General features: G+C 41.3%; 1 protein-coding gene across 5 annotated transcripts in view; it reads right to left on the reverse strand.

Annotated features, from left to right (window-relative positions):
- plekhm3 (pleckstrin homology domain containing, family M, member 3) overlaps window positions 1–21,781 on the reverse strand; it is a 157,327-nt gene that overhangs the window by 122,539 nt on the left and 13,007 nt on the right. For 2 of the 5 annotated variants that reach the window (XM_063051629.1, XM_063051632.1), the window contains 3 exons: window positions 20,962–21,072; window positions 6,161–6,192; window positions 3,263–4,653 (listed from right to left, as the gene is read on the reverse strand). In XM_063051629.1, coding sequence (XP_062907699.1) covers window positions 3,263–3,842 — 580 coding nt within the window. In that variant the 5' untranslated portion in view covers window positions 3,843–4,653; window positions 6,161–6,192; window positions 20,962–21,072. The remainder of the gene's footprint in view (window positions 1–3,262; window positions 4,654–6,160; window positions 6,193–20,961; window positions 21,073–21,781) is intronic. The other 3 variants (XM_063051630.1, XM_063051631.1, XM_063051633.1) reach the window with 3 other exon arrangements.

Genomic DNA, 21,781 nt, shown 5'->3' on the forward strand with positions numbered 1-21,781 from the left:
CTCCAATGTTCGCTTGGAAAATGAGTTGGATTGTGTTTGCAAATGCACTAGCACGTGATGGGGACTGTTGAACCATCGATATACACACCATGACACTCAGGGTGTTAGGCTATACACGGTGGATTCTGGTTAACTGGACCATTGGTTAATCAGGGTAACTGCTTACTTGGGACACTACACGACTTAATTGGGACAAGAGACTGCTGCCAAACAGTTTCTAACTAGCATCAGTGGAGTGCATTTTTGTGGTTGTTGGACACTACACTATGCTTAGAGTAAACATTTTTTATATAGCATCTGATGCGTGTGTGTTCAAAAAGCAGTCATTTTATCCACTGATGGTTGGCAAGAAATAAGCAGTAAGACAATTCTGAACTCTTTTGCTCACTGCAGTTTCAAGCATTCTGGCTTGGAGATGCCAAAAATGGCTGAGATTGAAAATGAAGCAGTTTCACTACTTCAACAAGTTAGGAACTACGAAAAATTTGAAGGTATCAACAAACATCTTGAATATTATGATGAAAATGAAGACATGGAGGATACAATCACTGATAACATTGTATGAAGCCAATCCATTATCTGTACCAGAAGTCTGCAAGGATTCAAAGGAACACGGAAGCGTACACTGGATGCATTTCTCCATCGATAACGATTCAGAACAAATACACAGTCTTAAGGTGCTGAAATAACATTGCTAGTGTCTTAATTTGTTCTTCATTTCATTTAAGTATGTAATTTATTACTCAGTTAAATAGTAGTTGGCCTTTTTTTAAAATACTTTTTAAAACTATTTTCATGAAATTTCGGCTAATTGGGACAGCTGCTTAAATGGGTCAAAATGTACTGGTTCTGATATGTCCCAATTAACCAGAATCCACTGTGACTGTATATTTTTCTGCTAATGTAACTAAATGTCCTATATGTGCTGGATGCTGTGTGTGATTTGGTATCGTGTTCTGCACCTTGGTCCAAAGGAACACTGTTTCGTTTGGCTGTATTCATGTGTATAGTTGAATGACAATTAAACTTGAACTTGATGTACATGGACACATATCCTTACGGTTAGATTATGGTGAAGAATGTTTTTATTCCTTACAGAACTATTGTCTGTGTTTTCTAATTTATGAGTCTAGGGAGAAGGTTGTTAAGAGATAAGAGGGTGCAGCTGGTATCACTAAGGGATGGAAAAGTACCTAGGTAAGAGGTATGTTAGAGTTTTGAAGGAATCTTGAATAGTATAAAAAAGGGGCACTTTCTTTGTGCAGAGGGGAATTGCCTCTTAGACTGAGTCATGACTAGTGCTAGTGCCAAGAGTCAAAGATAGGGATAAGTATGTTGAGACAGAGAGACAGAGGTGAAAGGTTGTCAGATCTGTGATACCCACTGGCATTACAAAGACTGGTTTAGTGTGGATAATATTACGTTGTTTTCTGTACTACTTCATGAATCATTTGTTTTCCTTTCTGTATTGCATGTTTTACATAATTCTAATAAAATGATTTCTTGTGGCCTTCAATACATGTGCAGTGCCTCCTTTGCAAACACCTTTGTCCCTTGCTGAAACAGAAAAGAATATGGAACAAGTTTGTACTTTCTCAGACAAGTTAGACCTCTATTCATATCTGTATATTTTTCGACCTCCACAATTTTAGATATAGTTTCTGTCACTCACACTCATTTTCCCCAAATGAAAGGGAAAGAAAGTCAGAAAAGGTTGCTCACTTAAAAATTAGTCGTCCTGCAGTTGCTCCATAAAATGCCGTGAAACCAAAAGCAGCTTTTTTAAAGTATATTTTGAATGGATTAACGCTCAAGTTGCTTCATGTAAAAGTGTGGTGTGAAAAGGCAAATCAAGTGTGTAGCATAGTAAAAAAAGTGCAATTATAAAGACAAACTACAATAATTTGATATCCCACTATTTAGAATTTGCAATGGCTCATTACCCAAGATTTGCCATACCTTCTATCAACTACTGGAGCCTCAGTTTCTGCACTCTACATTCACTCAGTGGGACTATAATTCTAATGCTTTCTTTACACTGGTCTGGCTTTGTTGCTTACTCTCCTGTGAAACTTACCTAATTATGTTTCCCCACTTTCCTTTTGCACTTACCTGGGCCTTGTTTACCATGCCCCCTTTAAACTTACCAGGTCTGCTGAGAAATGTTATTCCATGGTGTAGAATCTTCAAAAAATCAAAATTTAAAAGTGTACTGGAATATTAATAGAAACACAACTGATTGATGAGAAAATCTTCTGAAAATAGTTCATACCCAAAACGGGCAGTATAATAGTAATAGATTATTGGAGTTTAAAGGCAGGCTTATCTAAGAAACGATATGCTGGCATTGGAAAGGGTCCAGAGGAGGTTCACAGGAATGATCCTGGGAATGAAATGCTTAATCAATGAGGGGCGCTTAAAGGCTTGAGGCCTATTCTCATTGGAATTTAGAAAAATGATGGGGATCTCCCTGAAACCTACTGAATTATGAAAGGCCTACATAGAGGGGACATGGAGAGGATGTTTCCAATAATGGGGGAGTCTAGGACAAGAGGGCACAGCCTCAGAATACCAAGCTGACCTTTTAGATCAGATCAGGGATGAGGAATTTCTTTAGCCAGAGGGTGGTGAATCTGTGAAATTCATTGATGGGTATATTTATAGTGGAGGTTGATGGGTTCTTTATTAGAAAGGCTGTCAAAGGTTACGGAGGGAAGGCAGGAGAATGGAGTTGAGAGGGATAATAAATCAGCCCTGATGGAATGGCAGAGCAGTCTTGATGGGCTGAATGGCCTAATACTGCTCCTATGTCTTATGGTCTACGGTCCAGCATACTTCCATTATATGCAAGGTGAAAGCATTACACCAAGGCACTTTGACGTCCCATTTCCTCTTTTCCTTCCCAAAGCCACATCCCAGCATCTCAGCCATTAAAACATCTTTTAGGTGAAGTAACAAAAAGCTCTGGGAAACATTAACTGATTTTTATGTATTGAATAATGATAATTCAGGGATTACATCAAGGTATAGAATGATGTTTTCTACTGCAATCACTCCATGGCCAATTAATTCAAAAGCAACAAATGATCACCATACTCCAGATACACTCCAACCCAAATTTTATACAACCCTAGCTTAAACTGCCTTGAGCTTCAATCTTTTTGAAACAAAGACCCATTTCAACTGAAGTCAGACCTGCAGCACGTACTACTTGGTGCAATACCAGTACAGTAATATGACCTGTAGTGTAAATGGGACTTACCACCTTTCATGCGAGTGCTCATTACAAAGCGTCTTTCTTTATCAAATGAGGTGGCAGCGTTGGGGAGAGGTAAATTGAAGTTCAGCAGGTAACGAACTGGTGCTGTGCTAGTTTGCAACCCGTTGCGTGATGGAATGATGTCGGACTGCGATCGTAAGAGCAGTGGCCTGTTGGTTGACCCATTTTCAACTGGGTTGTCCCTCCTGGTGTAAATGGCATCATAACCATTTGAGATGAAGGAACTTTCAATGCCCAAACCATCAGCCCTTTCCTGTTTAGGTCCACTGGCTATGCTAACAGGTTTTCTGTTAAGTGCATTACTCCTTATGTCTATTTGTTTTGTTGTCTCCAATGTGCTCAGTTTTTGAGCTGCAGCTTTGGTGCCATCTTTCTGCTGCAGTTTCTCATTTCTCATCTTAAGAATTTCATGTCCAATTACCACTGGGACCTCCTGGATGCCATACACTTCATGCTTTGGATGATCAGCATATCCTATTTGGTCATCAATGCCATTGTAAAGAAAGAACTCTTCAGTGGCTTCCAAAGCAGGGCTGATGTCATCTGCTTCCAGTGCTTCCATTAGCCACTACAGAGCTACCAACAGTTCAATTGGCCTAAATGGTCTGGTTAGAGAGATTACAAAATATATGAATCGAAGTTCAGCAGATCTTTTCCTTTTAAAAGATTTCACAAACATTAAAAAATCTGTGTTTTAATATTCGAGTCTTCTGACCCATCTGTATGATGCCACTATGAGTCATTTATGGGCTGTACATTTCATTCTGTGTTTCCACACTATTCAATCCACGAAGAACAAAAATCAAGTTATGCCATTCTGACAGCTCAAACCTATGCAAACAAAGAGTTAGTGGTTCTCTTACTATGTTCAAAAGATTAATTACACTTAGCAGTTGAGAAGACAAATATTGTGGAGTAAAGTGATCAAAAATACATCTAAAATGTTAACAACAAAAACAAAATATTCCTATCACCATATAAAAGAGATCTCATGTTTTATCTTCTTTTAGAAGCTCCTAATGTGCAACCAAAGCAACAATTTGTTGATCTGCTAGCATGTTAATAGTGTAGTAAGTTAATAAGACTTGAATTCTCAGGAACTATGCTGTCACAGAACAAGTGAAGTACTTGCTTATAGATTACTGCTCATATGACTAGTTATCTAACCTGCATCACACAAGTTGCACATATGTTCCTAAAGGAAAATGATGGCTAATTGACAGTTTACCATCAGTAAAAATATTCCCAGGCTGCCTTTTGTGGTCTTGCTTCTCAAAAGTTTAACTCTGATGTCTGCAACGAAAGCACGTTATAGCCCTTTTTCCACTGTTTTTTCATGTCAGGTATGTTTGACAGGTGAAACTGGTTCATCCCTAGAAGAAAAACAAAGATAACTTTCATTGTGTTTTCATTTGTGATAACACATTAAGCATTAATTTAAAAATGTAAGATAACTACCTTGTAACATTTTTAAAAACTTACAAGTCCAATAAATCCTTTAATTCAAGCAAGCTGTAAAATAGTACGCTACTTGGTTCAGCAGTAAATCAGCAGAAACTACCCTATAGCCCATGATATTAATGAATAATTAACCCTTTTCTTACAAAGGCAGTAATGTCCTCGGTCTGTTAGTAGAGGAGGCTACTCAAAGTAATAAAGCTTGGCATCTAATTGAGACATGCAGGTGATTCATAATGAGAACAATAAATGGTAGGGAATGAATTACAGGCTGGAATCTAATCAAGCAGTTTGGATAGTTTATATTTAAGGTTAATGGATACTGCTTCATAGATTATAGGCTGTTATCTAATTGAGGGGCTCTGGCAGCTCACCAAATCATGGTAGAGAATAATCTCTGGGGTTCAATAACGTACCTTAGTTGATTTTTCTAAATGATGCAAATTGTGTTGTGTATGGCATTGTATATGCCTCTCGAAAGGTTTTACTTCCTCTGTCAGCTTCATTTTCTTCATGTGCCAGAACATGCTGCTCTGCCCGCGTTGTGAACTAGCTCTCTGAATCTATTCCAGTTTTTAAACGGCTAGGTTCTTTGCAGAATCTGTGTATAGCACTGTCAAGTTGGTGGTGAGGGGATGGCAGAGCAATCTTTGCCCTGTAAGGAGTCGAAACACTTGGATAGCTAGCTAATTCACAATCCTGAGGTTGCACAGGTTGATAGGGTGTTAAAGAAGACAGATGGGATGCTTACCTTTATTAGTCGAGACACTGAGTTAAAGGGTCAGTAAATTATGATGCAGGTTTATAAAATTCTTTGCAGGATGCATCTAGAGTATTGCATTTATTTCTGGTTGCGCCATTATAGGAAGAAACTTCAGGCTTGGAGAGGGTGCAGTAGAGGTTTACCAAGATGCTGCCTTGTTAGTGGGCATGTGCTATTAGGAGAGGTTGGACAAACTTGGACTGTTTTCTCTGGAGTAGTGGAGGCTGAGAGGTAACCTGATAGAAGTTTAAAGTTATGAAAGATATAGATGGAGTAGACAACCATATTTTTTCCCAGGGTTGAAATATCTAATACTAGGAGGCTTGCATTTAAGGTGAGAGGGGTTAAGTTCAAAGGAGATATGCAGGGCAAGTTTTATTTTTCAAATGCAGAGAGTGGTGGGTGCCTGGAATGTATTGCCAGCTGTAGCAGTGGAGGCAAAATACAGTGGTGGCATTTAACAGGCTCTTTGATACATGATCATGCAGAGAATGGAAGGATATGTACTATACATTGTGTAGGCAGGAGGACTAGTTCAGTTAGGTGTTTAATTACTAGTGCAATGAGTTCAGCACAACATTCTGGGCAGGAAGGCTTGTTCCTGTTCTGTACTGTTCTATGTTCTATTACCTCTGAATAAGATGGTTGTCAAAACTTACCAGAAGTATAACTGCTTTTAATGTTTCCAAAACTACAAACAAAAAGAAAATAAATCAAAACTAAGGAAAGCAAGCAATTAAAAGTTTAACAACAAAAAATGTGAAATAATTAAAAACATGAGTAAATTTAATTAATGCAATAATATCAGAGTGGCACCTTAGTGCGGTTGGTTGAACCACTGCCTCATAATGCTGGGAGCTCAGATTTAATCCCCTGACCTCCAGTGCTGTTTGTGTCGAGTTCCTGTGTCTGTGCTGAAATTTTGTGCTTCTAACATGTAAATTACCTGATATTTGATGTTCTACTTGATTAAAAATCAATGGAGTCACTCCACTGGTACTAAGTTTAAACTGGCGCAACTTCACCAGACAGATTCCACAGCTGAAGTACTTGAGAACTGCTGCATGTTTATGCACCACTACCAGAACAGTTTGGGATGAGTCACAAGATAGGAGTTGAATTAGGCCATTTGGCCCATCGAGTCTGCACTGCCATTTAATCCTCATCTATGTCTTAGACCCCTCAATTCTCTTCCCAACTGTATCATGTCCACTATCACTAAATCCTATCACTATCCACTTTGGGAAGCTTCTGCATTTGTGCAGAATACCCAATTTAATGAGCACTGATATACCAACAAATTCCACCAAGTTCATGCCCTAATTGTTCTACTTTGGTGAACAGCAACAGGGGAGAAGTATAATGGGCATGCACAAAGAAACACAGTTCAGAAATTTACTTGTCACTTCACAGTTCTTTGAAATCTTGCACCTTCCTATTATTTATTGACAAACTTTCTCCCCCTCCCATTTATTTGATGGCCTTCAGGGGGATAACTCCTTCAGTATCTTCCCTAACAATGGACTGAATTTCACTAACTGTGGCTGGTAATTACAAAGGCAGTGCAAGTCAACAGCCACTCACATTCATGTTCCTGACTTTAAACAAAGGGGCAATAGGCATGGCACAAATGCATTTGTTTCTCACTGTATCACAGAATTACATGTGGAATCCACTGGTGGAGAATGATCACATTGGAATTCCCCAACATAACATTGGGAAATCTGTTTCTACAATTCTGCACCAAATATAGCTGCTATGTATTCTATTTGCATTGTATTCCGTGTTGTACATTGTTTATTATGGTAGCTAGTCACATGGGTGGGGCATGGTAAAAGTGAAGGATTTAGTTACATGCTCATGCTTCATTCTCAGTAGTTTAGAGCTGGGGACCGTCTATCTTTTGTTGACTGCTTAACTTTGCTTAATTACATTTGAAACCACTTAACTCAACTTAACTTCAGTTAAGTCCATTTAATATCGCTAGTTTTAGTTTCATAAGTTTCATTGCTTCATGATTGTATGTTTTGCTAATTGCTGATAAAGGATCAACTACATTTCTTTGACATTTTTTTAAATTGACCGGAAGATGCGTCACACAAGGTAACTAACTACCCACGTAGTCGCCAGTAGCCGGATTGGTTTGTTCGAGTTACTGCTACATTTTGCCAACAAAAGATTTCGACGGTTATACCAAACGAACATCAGCATTTGGAGGTGTTGATGAAATTAAAGGCACCACAGTCAGGAGCAGCTTGTGGTAAGTAGTGAGCTTTTGTTGATTCATGCTGCGTATTTGGAATGGTCACTATTGACCATAAGCTCTATAGTGTGATGTTTGCTTAAGAGTTCGGCATTTGGTTCTGAAATATTTCAACTGCCGACATCTGAATTGAATGCCATTATTTTGTCTGGTTTGTGCACTTGGAAAACAACATGAGTCAAGTTGGAAGCAGTGATTTTGGAGTCGGGACTAAAAGAGAAATTAAGCTTACTGGAAAAGCTTTGGTGAGTAAAATTGACAGTGTTTGAATGGAATATAATAAAACTATTAAGAAGATTAATGGTTTAATTGCATTAATTAGAAGGTTTTTTTACACAAGAAAAGCAAAACGTCTCGCAAGTGCGGTCTCATTTGAACAATTTTAAAAATCTTTGTGAAGATGTTGCTAAGCAACATAATATGTTGTTGTCTTCAATGCCTATCTCAGAGTAAGATAAACAAACTGAAAACTTTGCAAATATTCAGACTTTTATTAATACAATCACAGCAGAGGCTGAAACAAACATGCGATGTTGAAGGTTAAGTTGCTGGAGTAAATGACAACATTTATCAAGCCACATAGCATGCTTTGACTAAGTAAAAAGCTGATGATTTTCAGGATGACATATGACCTGAAGACAGTGTGTCTAATGTGCTTGTAGCAAATCCTATTATGAGCAGGGCATCCCATGCATCTGATAAGCATTAGAATGAAGGTAGATTTAGTCAAGTTATGCAAAAGGCAGCAAGTATGGAGCGATAAACATATACAGGAGACCACACTGGGAACACCGGACACAGTACATGACCCCAACAGACTCACAGTTGAAGTGTCGCCTCACCTGGGAGGACTGTTTGGGACCCTGAATGGTAGTGAGGGAGGAGGTGTAGGGGCAGGTGTAGTGCTTGTTCTGCTTGCAAGGATAAGCAACAGGAGGGAGATCCGCGGGGAGGGACGAATGGACAAGGGAGTTGCATAGGGAACGATCCCTGTGGAAAGCAGTAAGTGAGGGGGAGGGAAAAATGTGTTTGGTGGTGGGATCCAGTTGGAGGTGGTGGAAGTTACAGAGAATTATGTGCTGGACACTAAACACTGCTTTGGGGTCATATATTATGTCTGGTGCTCCCAGCATGGCTTCCTGTATATTGGTGAGACCCAACATAGATTGGGAGACTGTTTCGCCGAGCATCTACGCTCTGTCCACCAGAACAAGTGGGATCTCCCAGTGGCCACCTATTTTAATTACACTTCCCATTCCCATTCCGAGATGTCCAACCATGGCCTCCTCCACTGTCGTAATAAGGCCACACTTAGTTAGGAGGAACAACACCTCATATTCTGTTTGGGTAGCCTCCAACCTGGTGGCCTGAACATCGATTTCTCAAACTTCCAGTAATGCCACCCCTCCCCTTTTCCCTCTCTCATGTTATCTCCTTGCCTGCCCATTGCTTCCCTCTGGTGCTCTTCTTCCCCCGTTTTTTCTTTATTTCATAGCCTTCTGTCTCTTTCACCAACCAACTTCCTAGCTCTTTGCTTCATCCCTTCCCTTCCAAGTTTCTCCTATCGTCTGGTGTTTCTCTCTCCCTTCCCCCACCTTTCAAATCTACTCCTCAGCGTTTTTTTCTCCAGACCTGCTGAAGGGTTTTGGCCTGAAATGTCAACTGTGCTTTTTTCCATTGATGCTGCCTGCCCTGCTGTGTTCCTCCAGCATTTTGTGTGTGAAGGCTTCAGGTGCTGCGGGTGTTAAAGGTACTGTGGTAGGACAGTTCAATGGTGTGAGTTCTTATGTTGACATGGCACAGAGATGTCAATGTGGATACATTTGTTCCTCAAATGTCTATGAGCCACAAGTTTGGACCCCAAGGGGTAGTTCAGGGTGTTCATTCTCAGTCTCCACTAAGGAGGCACTTTGAACCTATGCCATATCCAATAGCACAATGTGCTTCTGAGGACATTAATTTACGGTATAGTAACACTCGTGTTTCAGATGATAAAAGTCTACATAGTGTGTTGGAGGCCACAAGGACGCAAAATGAAGAAGCAAGTTTAGTGCTGAAATAACAATGCATTGCATCACTGCCTAAAAGAGAGAATCAAATCTTCAAAGGCAATCCATTACAGTATCATTCACTTACAAGGGTTTTCAAGAATAGCATTGAAGGCAAGTCTGATGATTAAGGCAATTGTCTCTATTTCCTTGAACAGTTCACTGGAGGTGAAAAGTTGCCAGTGGGCTGGACCGGAGCAAGGATATATGAAGGCCAAACCTTTTACCATACCAACATTTTGGTGATGAGCAGAAAATTACTGCAACCTACATGGAAAAGGCTGCTTCTTGGTCATTATCAGATCAGAAGGCGTGAAAGCTTTTCAAGATTGCAGTCTTTTTCTTAGAGGCTGTTGCAATGCTATGGAAGAAGTGCTGGACATGCCTGCTAATATGACAATTGTTGTAAAGAAATTGCCCTATAAACATAGTGAACAATGGTGATTGGTGGTCTGTAAGCTTCAAGAACAGCACAACCATAAGATTACTTTCACCAACATTGTTGATTTTATTGAAAGACAAGTCAAGATTGCTACACACACAGTGTTTAGGAATATACAAGATGCTCCATCACTGGCAATAAGCAAAGGTGCAAAGAAAACTAAATCACCAATTCATTCTGAAGCTAAAGGAAACAACTGTGGGCTACTGTGAAAAGTAAAGATAAAACTGAGCCCAAAGCTAATGAAAGGGAAATGGTCTCAGCAGCCTAAAGGTGTTCTCTGTTCTGCCAGGGTGAACATACATTGGAATCATGCTCTCAGCTGGAGAAAAAGGTTCCTAATGAGAAGATTGCCTTCCAAAAAGAAAACCGTGTCTGCTTTGGATGTTTGTGTATGGGATACGTCAGCAAGGATTGCAGGTACTGCCTTTCATGCAAGGTATGCAGTGACAAACATCCAAGCGGACTTCATATTCACTCAGAAGAAAAGTGTGAAGATTTGAAGCAAGCCGTGAAAGAAGCAAGCTCAGGAGTGAGTAATGCCCTGGTATCTAATGGCCTTACAGGGTCTGGTGATCATGATTGTAAACTTCCTATAATTCCGGTTCAGGTGAAGTCTATGAAGGGTAACAAGACAGTGGTTACTTATACTTTTCTAGATCAAGGAAGTACAGCACTATTGTAAAGTGAGCTTCATGAACAAACTTAATCTGACAGAAAAGACAACATGCATTTTCTCACACCGTGAGTCAAGAGAAGGCTGAGTAGCTACAATGTTTCAGGATTGAAAGTGTCTGGCTCAGATAGTGTGAACTACTTGACATTTATATGCAGGAAAGTATGCCTGTTCACAAAGGGAACATTCCTGTCAGAGGGATATTCAGAAATGGCCTCACCTGAAGCATATTCATTTGCCAGACATTGATTCAGACATTGAGCTGCTGTTGGGGATGAACGTCCCTAAAGCATAGGAGCCATTGCAAGTGATTCACACTGTTAATGATGGGCCTTTGCAATCAGTACAATGCTGAGTTGGACTATTAGTGGACCACTGATAGGAGACCATGGCAGTGGAAAAAAGAAAGCTGACAGTTAACAGGATTTCAGTTTTGCATTTGGATGAGCTTTCGCAACAACAATTCCAGGCATTCAGGAGGAACGACCTGGTTTTTCAAGAGAGATCACAATCCAGGATAGACCGCTTACTAGAAACAGGACATTTATTAACAAAAATTAGTTAAGACCAAAGTTGGGCCCTTGAAGACAGAAACGGGTGAAATTATTATGGGGAACAAGAAAATGGCAGATGAGCTGAACAGGTAGACAGATGAAGGGATTAAAAGTAACATTAGCCAATTTGCAGATGACACAAAGCTGGGTGGCAGTGTGAAATGTGAGGAGGATGTTATGAGAATGCAGGGTGACTTGGACAGGTTGGGTGAGTGGGCAGATGCAGTTTAATGTGGATAAATGTGAGGTTATCCACTTTGGTGACAAGAACAGGAAGGCAGATTACTATCTGAATGGTGTCAAGTTAGGAAAAGGGGAAGTACAATGAGATCTAGGTGTCCTTGTTCATCAGTCACTGAAAGCAAGCATGCAGGTACAGCAGGCAGTGAAGAAAGCTAATGGCATGCTGGCCTTCCATAACAAGGGGAGTTGAGTATAGGAGCGAAGAGGTCCTTCTGCAATTGTACAGGGCCCTGGTGAGACCACACCTGGAGTATTGTGTACAGTTTTGGTCTCCAAGTTTGAGGAGGGACATTCCAGCTATTGAGGGAGTGCGACATAGGTTCACGAGGTTAATTCCCGGGATGGCAGGACTGTCATATGTTGAAAGATTAGAGCGACTGGGGTTGTATACGCTGGAATTTAGAAGGATGAGAGGGGATCTGATTAAAACATACAAGATTATTAATGGATTGGACACGCTAGAGGCAGGAAACATGCTCCTGATGTTGGGGGAGTCCAGAACCAGAGGCCACAGTTTAAGAATAAGGGGTAGACCATTTAGAACGGAGTTGAGGAAAAACTTTTTCACACAGAGGGTTGTGGTTCTGTGGAATGCTCTGCCTCAGAAGGCAGTGGAGGCCAATTCTCTGGATTCTTTCAAGTTAGATAGAGCTCTTAAAGTTAGCAGAGTGAAGGGATATGGGGAGAAGGCAGGAAAACGGTACTGATTGTGGATGATCAGCCATGATCACAGTGAATGGTGGTGCTGGCTCGAAGGGCTGAATAGCCTACTCCTGCACCTATTGTCTATTGTCTATTGACATTAGTGCGAATGTTAAGATTTTATGTCTCTTGTGTCTTGGCAGCATGTAGTTGTATTTAATATAGTATAATAATTAAGGGTTGGAGTGTAGGAGGCATGCATCTGTTTTTAACTGCATTGTATTCTGTGTTGCACGTCTATTATGGTAATTAGTCATGTGGGTGGGGACATGGTAAAAGCAAGGGTTTAGTTACATATTCGTGCTTTGTTCTCAGCCGTTTAGAGCTGGTGACCATCAGGTATCATATCTCTTGTTGACTGTTTAACTTTGCTTAATTACATTTGAAATTGCTTTACTCTCCTAACTTCGCTACCATTCAGAGCCCCAAACAGTCCTTCTGGGAGAGGCAACACTTCACCTTTGAGTCTGTTGGAGTCACATCTATTGTATCTGGTGTGCCTGGTGTGGCCTCTTGTATATCGGTGAGACCCGATGTAGATTGGTAGATTGCTTCACCAAGCACCTACTTTCCATCCACCAGGAAAAGTGTGATCTCCCAGTGGCCATCCATTTTAATATTGCTTCCCATTCCCATTCTGACATGCCCATCCATGGCCTCCTCTACTGTCATGATGAGGCACAGTCAGGTTGGAGTAACACCTTATATTCTGTCTGGGTAGCCTCCAACCTGATGGCATGAACATCGATTTCTCAAACCTCTGGTAATGCCCCTGTTGTGTATGTTACACAACAAAACTATAAATAAAAACGCTAGACACTGGAGCTAAGTTAACAGGGCTTTTTACTTACGGAACCCGAACTGAACTCATATATACGGATCAATATGCGCCTCATAGCGCATGCTCAATACGATGTATTAGAACAACATAAAGTAGTCCTATATTATACAGTAGGTTATATGGTACAGCCCTTCTCTTTTCCCCATCCCCTTTATCCTCTCTCACCTTATCTCCTTCCTTGCCCATTGCCTCCTTCTGGAGCTCTTCCCCCTTTTTCTTTCTTCCATGGCCTTCAGTCCTCTCCTTCATTCCCCCTTCTCCAGTCCCCTATCTCTTTCACCAATCAACTTCCCAGCTCTTTACTTCACCCCTCCCCCTCTCAGTTTCAGCTATTACCTTGTTTCATCCTCTCCCCCACCCTCACCTTCTACCTCTGATTCCTGGTGAACGCATCTTACAGATGCTGCCTGGCCTGCTGCGTTCACCAGCAACTTTGATGTGTGTTGCTTGAATTTCCAGCATCTGCAGAATTCCTGTTCTTTACCTCTGATTCCTCATCTTTTTTTTTTCTTCAGTCCTGCTGAAGGATCTCAGCCTGAAACATTGACTGTACTCTTTTCCACAGATGTTGCCTGGCCTGCTGAGTTTCTCCAGCATTTTCTGTGTGTTGCTTGGATTTCCAGCATCTGCAGATTTTCTCTTGTTTATGATTGGATTAACTTCGCTTAAGTCAGTTTAATACCGCTGGTTTTAGTTTCATAAGTTTCATCACTTCAAGATTCTATGCTTTAGCTGCTACTAAAGGATCGATTATATTTCTTTGACATTTTCTGAACAGTATTATTGAATTGATCAGAGGGCAGGTCATACAAAATAACTACCCGTAGGGTTGCCAGCAGCGGCACTGGTTTGTTCGAGCTGCCCTTATACCAGCCATAGCTGTTTTTGGATTAAGTTTCTGTCCATTTAAATGCAGTTTCCTGAGCTGAAGATGAGGAGAAGGAAAACATGTTAAGTTATTTAACTTAATTCACTTTTTAAAATTTATATATATTTTAAATTGGTTCTTTTTAAATTTATTTAAAGCTATTCTAATGGCCTTTTAAATGCCTCTGGTGAGAGTCAGATTGGGTAAGAATGGGAAGAGGGGGCATTGGGATGCACTTGGTCCGCACAAACTCATTGGTCTCTAGTACAACTAGATGTCCATAAAAGAATGCTGCCCACCAACATATTCCACTTGCAAGATTATGGGCCAAGGGATACACTGGAGCTTGCTGCAGCCAGTGCAAAGGCTTTCTGGGGAAGGACTACAGTCTAAGGTCTTGCTGCCACTTGATGCTGACAGGCTAAGCATTCCATGAAGCTTTAAGTGGCAATGTTGCTCTGTACACCAAATTTGCTACTGTTACCAATGTATAGAACCAATAGGCTATGAATGTTTAGACTGAACGACATAATGAGTGAAAAGAAAGCTATGCATCTCTACAGAAGAAAATAGTTATGTTTATTTTAATGGACAAAGATTATTTTTGAAATGTGAAAAAAGTCAATGTATCATAAGGACATAAGATCCAATTTTCCTGCTGAGTGATCTTATTCAAGGCCATTGACAATCAGCTTTTCTGTTCTGGGAGAGCTGAGTCACCTTATCCAAACCCATGTCATACCTGTCAGGAAAATTGCTGACCGCTCAAATGCGAGAGATAGGAAAGGTGCAAACTTAAACACAAGAGATTCTGCAGATGCTGGAAATCAAAAGCAACATACACAAAATGGTAGAGAAACTCAGCAGGTCAAGCAGCACCTATGAAAATGAATAAACAGTGGGTGTTTCAGGCTGAGACCTTTCATCAGGACTAGAAAAGAAGGGGGAAGATGCCAGAATAAAAAGGTGGAGGGTGGGGAAGGAGAAAAAGCTGGAAAGTAATGGGTGAGGCCAGGTGGGTGGGAAAGGTAAAGGGCTGGAGAAGATGAAGGCTCTTGGCCTGAAATGTTGACTGTTTATTCATTTTCACCGATGCAGCCTGACCTGCTGAGTTCCTTCAGCATGATAGGAGAGGAAAGAGGACCATGAGAGAAAGAGAAGGAAAAGAGGCACCAAGGGGAGGCGATAGGCAGGTGGGGAGAAGAGGTAAGCAGCCAGAGTGGAGAACGATAAAGGGAAGGGGGAGGGAAAAAGTTTAAAAGGACAGAATTACTGGAAGATGAAAATGATGTTTATGCCATCAGGTTGGAGGCTGCCTAGATGTTGTTTCTCCAACCTGAGAGTGGCCCCATCGTGGCAGAAGAAGAGAACGTGTTGGAATGGGAACTGGAATTTAAGTGGTTGACAGATGGAGTGGAGGTGCTTGACAAAGATTGATTTGATCTTCTACATTGGTGAGACCCAACGTAAACTGGGGGACTGTTTTGTCAAGCACCTCCGTTCCACCAAAAACAGAATTTCCCAGTTGCCAATCATTTTAATTCCTACCCCAATTCCCGTACTTTTATGTCGGTTGCCACAATGAGGCCACTCTCAAACTGGAGGAGCAACATCTCATATTCTGTCCAGGTAGCCTTCAACCTGATGGCAAAAACATCAATTTCTCCTTCTGGTAAATTTTTTCTCTTTCCCTTCCCCTTCCTTTTCCCACTCTGGCCTCTTTCCTTTCTCACCTGCCTATCACCTCCCTCTTGTGTCCTTCCCTTTTCTCCTTCTCCCATAGTCCATTCTCCTCTATCACATCCCTTTATATTTCCCACCCACCCACCTGGCTTCACCATCACCTTTTAGCTTGTCCTCCTTCCCTTTCCCCTCCATTTTATTCTGGTGTGTTTGCCTTCCTTTCCAACCCCGATGAAGGATCTTGGCCTGAAATGTTGACTGTTTATTCATTTTCACCGATGCAGCCTGACCTGCTGAGATCCTTCAGCATTTTGTGTGTGTTGAGGTGGAAATTTAACTGATCAGGTTTTTGCACAGGTACATGACGAATGCACTCTCCAAAATGGGGTTCGGTGAGTAAATCAGGAACTGATTGGGAACCAAATACTTTCTCCATCAATTCTGGAATCCAGCAAGTCTACCCAGTCTCCCATCTTGTTTGTGTGTTGCATAGAAAACTTTGCCACACTCACCAGGAAAGATGCAGGCTTCAGTGAGATGACAATGTCTAGGCAGTTGGGGCAGTTAGATCAAAACTTCATTGTAATAATGGTCAGCTGATTGATCAACGTTTTCAACCAGTCTGAGCTAGTTTTGGGTCCCCCCGAGTCAATCGCAGGAAGAGTCAGGTCATGATTCTTAGCGACTCATCTAACCGATCTACTGTTCCCTTCACTATCAAGTCTGTCTACTTGAAGGTGTTGGCGATCTGTTCAAATTCAGGTTTATTGTCATTTCAACCATATATACACACACTACCAAACAAAACAACATTCCTCTAGACCAAGGTGCACAACACAGTATATGTAATTCAGAAACAACACAAAGCAATATTACTACAAATAAAATAATAAGGTGCATGTACATACAAGTTAAAAAGAAAACTGTATAATGCTACCAGTGCTTCATAAGTGGTGGACCTGGGGGACCAAACTGTTTCCAATCCTAATCGTCCTTGTCCTAATATTTTGGTACCCCCAATCTGATGGTAGGGATCAAAGAGATTGGTGGATGGCCGGCAGGGATCCTTGACAATGCTAAGGGTCCTGGTACTCAGTGCTCTGAGTAAATATCTCAGATGAGTAGAAGGGAGAACCCGATGATTCTCTCAGCAATATTTACAATCCTTTGTAGAGTCTTGCAGTCAGGTGCCTTGCAATTTCTATACCAGACGGTGATACAGCTGGTCAGGATGCTCTCAATGGTGCTCTTGTACAAATTGGTTAGAATGGGGGGAAGGGGAGCCTTACTCGTCTCAATCTCCTCAAGAAATGGAGATGCTGCTGTGCTTTCTTGACTAAAGATTTGGAGTTGAGGGACCAGATGAGATTGTCCGTTATGTGCACTCCCAGACACTTGGTGCTCCTAACTCTCTTCATGGTGAAGCTGTTCATCTGCAGTGAGGAGTGGTCAGCTTGCACCTTCCTACCATCCTCTGTACCATCTGGTTCAGAAGGGCCAAGACATGGGACAAGAGTGGCTGGAGGGATATGCAAGGACCAACAGAATTTGGAGATGTGGGATTAGTCCTCCTTTTTGATGGTGGGCAGGATCCTAGTCATCAGGTGTGAGGTGTGAGGTGTTCTGAGTGTTGCTCTATGTGGCATAAGTGGCCCTTACCCCTGATCTGTGCCATTCAGTCGTCGGAGCACTTTCTAATTCATCTGAAGATCCCAGATGAAGTACACCTGATGGGTCATGATGCCCAAGTCTCCAGAGAACTGTGGAGAAGAGCATATCCAACAGTGCCCTCATATTGATGGTGTGTAATTGCATCAAGCAGTACTCAGAACTAAAGTACACAAACACAAAGTTCAGGACATGTCGAGGTTCTACCTGTCCTAGGTGTCGTTAGAGATGAGCCTGGTTTCATTTTACACAATGTCTCAATCAATTGGACATTGCTGCACTACCCATCCTTTGTGGAAAAGTTTCTATAGATAGTGTTCAGGAAACAGGTAGGATGCAGAAGAACTTAGTCAGAGAAAATCTTAGGAGAATGGGCAAGAAAGTGGAAAATGAAATACAACGTTGGAAATTGCATGGTCATGCACTTTGATAGTAGAAATAAATGTGAGGACTATTTTCTAAATGGGGAGAAAATCCAAAAACCTGAGATGCAAAGGGATTTCGGAGTCCTTGTGCAAAACACCCCAAAGGTTAACTTGCAGGTTGAGTCAGTGGTGAGGAAGGCAAATGCAATGTTAGCATTCATTTCAAGAGGTCTAGAATGCAAGAACAGGAATGTGATGCTGTGGCTTTAGAAGGGACTGGTGAGACCTCACCTTGAGTATAGTGTACAGTTTAGGGCTCCTCATCTTAGAAGAGATGTGCTGGCATTGGAGAGGGTCCAGAGGAGGTTCACAAGGATGATTCCCAGATTGAAAGGGTTATCATACAAAAAACGTTTGATGTCTCTGGGTCTGTATTCACTGGAATTTAGAAAGATGAAGTGGGATCTCCTTGAAACCTATCAAATGTTGAAAGACCGAGACAGAGTAGATGGGAAAAGGAGGTTTCCCATGGTAGGGGAGTCTAGGACAAGACAGCACAACTTCAGGATTGAAGGATGTCCATTAAGAACAGAGATGCGGAGAAATTACTTTCGTCAGATGGTGGTAAATCTGTGGAATTTGTTGCCATGAGCTGCTGTGGAGGTCAAGTCATTGGGTGCATTTAGGGCAGAGATAGATCAGTTTTTGATTAGCCAAGGCATCAGAAGGTATGGGGAGAAAGTAGGGGATTTGGGGTGACTGGAATAATTGTTCAGCCATGATTGAATGGCGGAGCAGACACAATGGGCTGAATGGCCTACTTCTGGTCCTATATCTTATGGTCTTATAAACACTTCTAACCTCAAGTCCACTAGGCCATGGTCAGCACTAAATGTCTTGCAAGCCCTGTAGGAGAAGGACACAATAGATTCTGTGGGATAGTTTCCTGAGCAGATTGTCAAAACTATTTGACACAATACCTCATTGCCAAGGCTAACCAGCAAGCACCAAGACTTAATTTAGATGGCAGTGGTTATGGGGTTCTCCCATTCAGATCCTTCATGTGAGCTGGGATCTCACCCTAAATGCACACTGCCCTCCTGACTGCTGCAATAAGGATGAGCCAATTGCCCACCTCCTTGTTGACTGTGCATTGTAAGCAACCTCGACAAAGTTTGTTCCAAGTGGCTGCAGAACAGGGAATTTTCTGAACTGCAGGCTGTTCCCTGGGACACAAACCGAGACAAGCATCAAGTGTTACTGTAAGATCATTCTCAGTGAAAAACATATTTTGATCTGAATGAAACTTGTTGGTCTTCTAGCACAACCAGATATGCATAAGTGAATGCTGCTACCGGCATATTCCAGGCTGCAGGACTACATGCTGGAGGGATGCACTAAAACTCAGAGCGGTCAGTGCAAAGGGATTGTGAGGAAGAACAGCAACCCAAGATCCTGTTGCCACTAAACACAAAGGTTTTGGGCTCTGTGTAACAACCCACAAGTAGTTCAAGGGTATGGCCATCCATAGGCAATAAATGGGTTCAGTTTTTATACTTGTCTATAAATTGGAAAATACACAAAATTTACTCAATATGGTAGCCATATCGCCATGTGATTTTAATACATAGCATCAGAAGCACACAAAAATGATTTTAAAAAGTACAATTACTAAAATTGGAGAAGAAGAGGAAATTAGCTCTTCCATTCATATGAATGAATGCTTGTACATCATACTTCTTAATTTAATAATATGTGACATCATTTTTACGCAGTAACGTCCATAAACCAGGTGTTCATAAACTGAGGAAAGTCTGCAGATTGTTCAAAGAGGCGATGTGAGTGGCACTGGCTCTAACTTGACACTGTGAATATATTAAATATATATTGTATGTGTTACTATGAACATACTGATTTAACAACAATAAGTGTATAGATTTGATGACACTATGAATGTAAAGAAAACCAGGTACCATTTTGCTTCTTGTATATATTTTTATAAAAAACTTCTGAAATTAAAAACATCATTTTAACTGGACTTCGCCTACACTCTGTACCTCCTCCCCCCTTCATCTCCCTCCACTGGAGGATGATACATTATGGCAAACACAGATTGATACAAATGACCCTGAACAAGCTTCCTGCCTTGCATTCCTACAGGACATCCTATCACAATGTCACATTGGAAATACAACAACCTATGCATTGCAGACTCTGGAAAGGAAAAGCAAATAAGTAATGACTAGATAATCGGTTGTTTGTTATTAGCTCAGAGCTTAAGGCCATAAGATATAGGAGCAGAATTAGGCCATTTAGCTCATTAAGTCTGCTCTGCCGTACCATCATGGTTGATTTATTATCCCTCTCAACCCCATTCTTCTGCCTTCTCCCTGTAACTTTGAGGCCCTTACTAATCAAGAAGATACCAAACTCTGCCTTAAATATACCCAATGACTTGGACTTGGCCTCCACAGCTGTCTGTGACATTAAATCCCACAGATTCACCATGCTCTTGCTAAAGAAGTTCCTCCTCATCTGTTCTAAAGGGATGCCTTTTTAGTTTGAGGCTGTGTCCTCTGGTCCTGGACTATCGGAAACATCCTCTATCTAGGTATTTCAATATTTGATAGGTTTCAATGAAATCAAGATACCACAGTAGTTAATCCTACACATTCAAAATAATGTGTCCTTGTGAAAAAGGATGCTCAAACTTAATGTCTCATCCAAAAGATGCCACCTTTAATGGTGCAGCATTCCCTCAGTACTGCACAGGATGAGTCAGACTGGATTACATCATTCACGCCTTTGGGATGTGACAAACTCTTAATCTCCTGAATTAGTTAATAAACACAGCTGAAAGTTTATAGATAATATTCTGACTGCCAGGCACACAATTAAGACAATCTCACCTCCTGTCGATGAACACCCTCTGCAATTCAGCTTGTTCTAATGTTGTTTGCTTTCTGCACCCCCACCCCTGCTTGTGGGATTACTAATCTCAGACGACATACATCTCATGCTCAGCAATTCATTATTTCCCTTGGTCTTGCAAACTCAGCATTGTCACCACATATTCCCTGAGTTCTACGTTCATTGCTCACAGGTACCTTTCTGTTGAGACAGGCAGCTGCACCCCAAGTTCTAGGAATTCTCTTCCAACATCCCAGCCCAGTTGTGTTCGGCTCTGCTGCACAGATCCAGTAGCAAGTCCTGTATGGCTGAGTGGAAAGAAATAAAAATAACCATCCTTTGGACCTGAGAGAGATGACCTCATTGATTTCAGAACGCAGCAGTGATCAAGCTCTATCAACATTACAGAAGCACGTTGCAGAGAAAAGGCTTGCCCTTGTAAATCCTGAGGCATCAATATTTAACAGGCATTACGTAATCAAAAGCCAATCAGGTACTGCGACTGTGCATATATGACAGAAGCAGAGAGAGGAAGAAGGGAAGCTGGTGTAGGTTTAGAAATAAAATAATATTCAAACCTCTTACAGACTACTAAATTTATCATGTTTGTTGGCAATAGATTTACACCACTTACAAGTTCTGTTAAGGAGGAAGCACAAAGCTTTATTATAAAGAAAAGGCATAGCAAGCAATTGCATTGTAAATAATAAACACAAAAGATTCTGCAGAACTGGAATCTAGAGTGATATGCACAAAATGCTGGAGGAAATCAGCAGATCAGCCAGCATCTGTGGAGAGGAATAAACAGTCGACGTTTCAGGCTGAGACCCTTCATCAGGACTTTGTAAAGCCCCAGTTCCGATGCAGGGTCTTGGCCTGAAACATTGACTATACCGTCCCTCCAACCAGATGCTCCTTGACGTACTTAGTTCCTCCAGTAGATTGTTTATTGTTCCAGCTAGTGAGTTGGGAGAAGAGCATCAGAAACAGGAGAGTGACCGTTAAAAATGACAGTCC

This window comes from Mobula hypostoma, chromosome 6 (genome assembly GCF_963921235.1).
Source record: "Mobula hypostoma chromosome 6, sMobHyp1.1, whole genome shotgun sequence".
In the NCBI taxonomy this organism is placed as follows: domain Eukaryota; kingdom Metazoa; phylum Chordata; class Chondrichthyes; order Myliobatiformes; family Myliobatidae; genus Mobula; species Mobula hypostoma.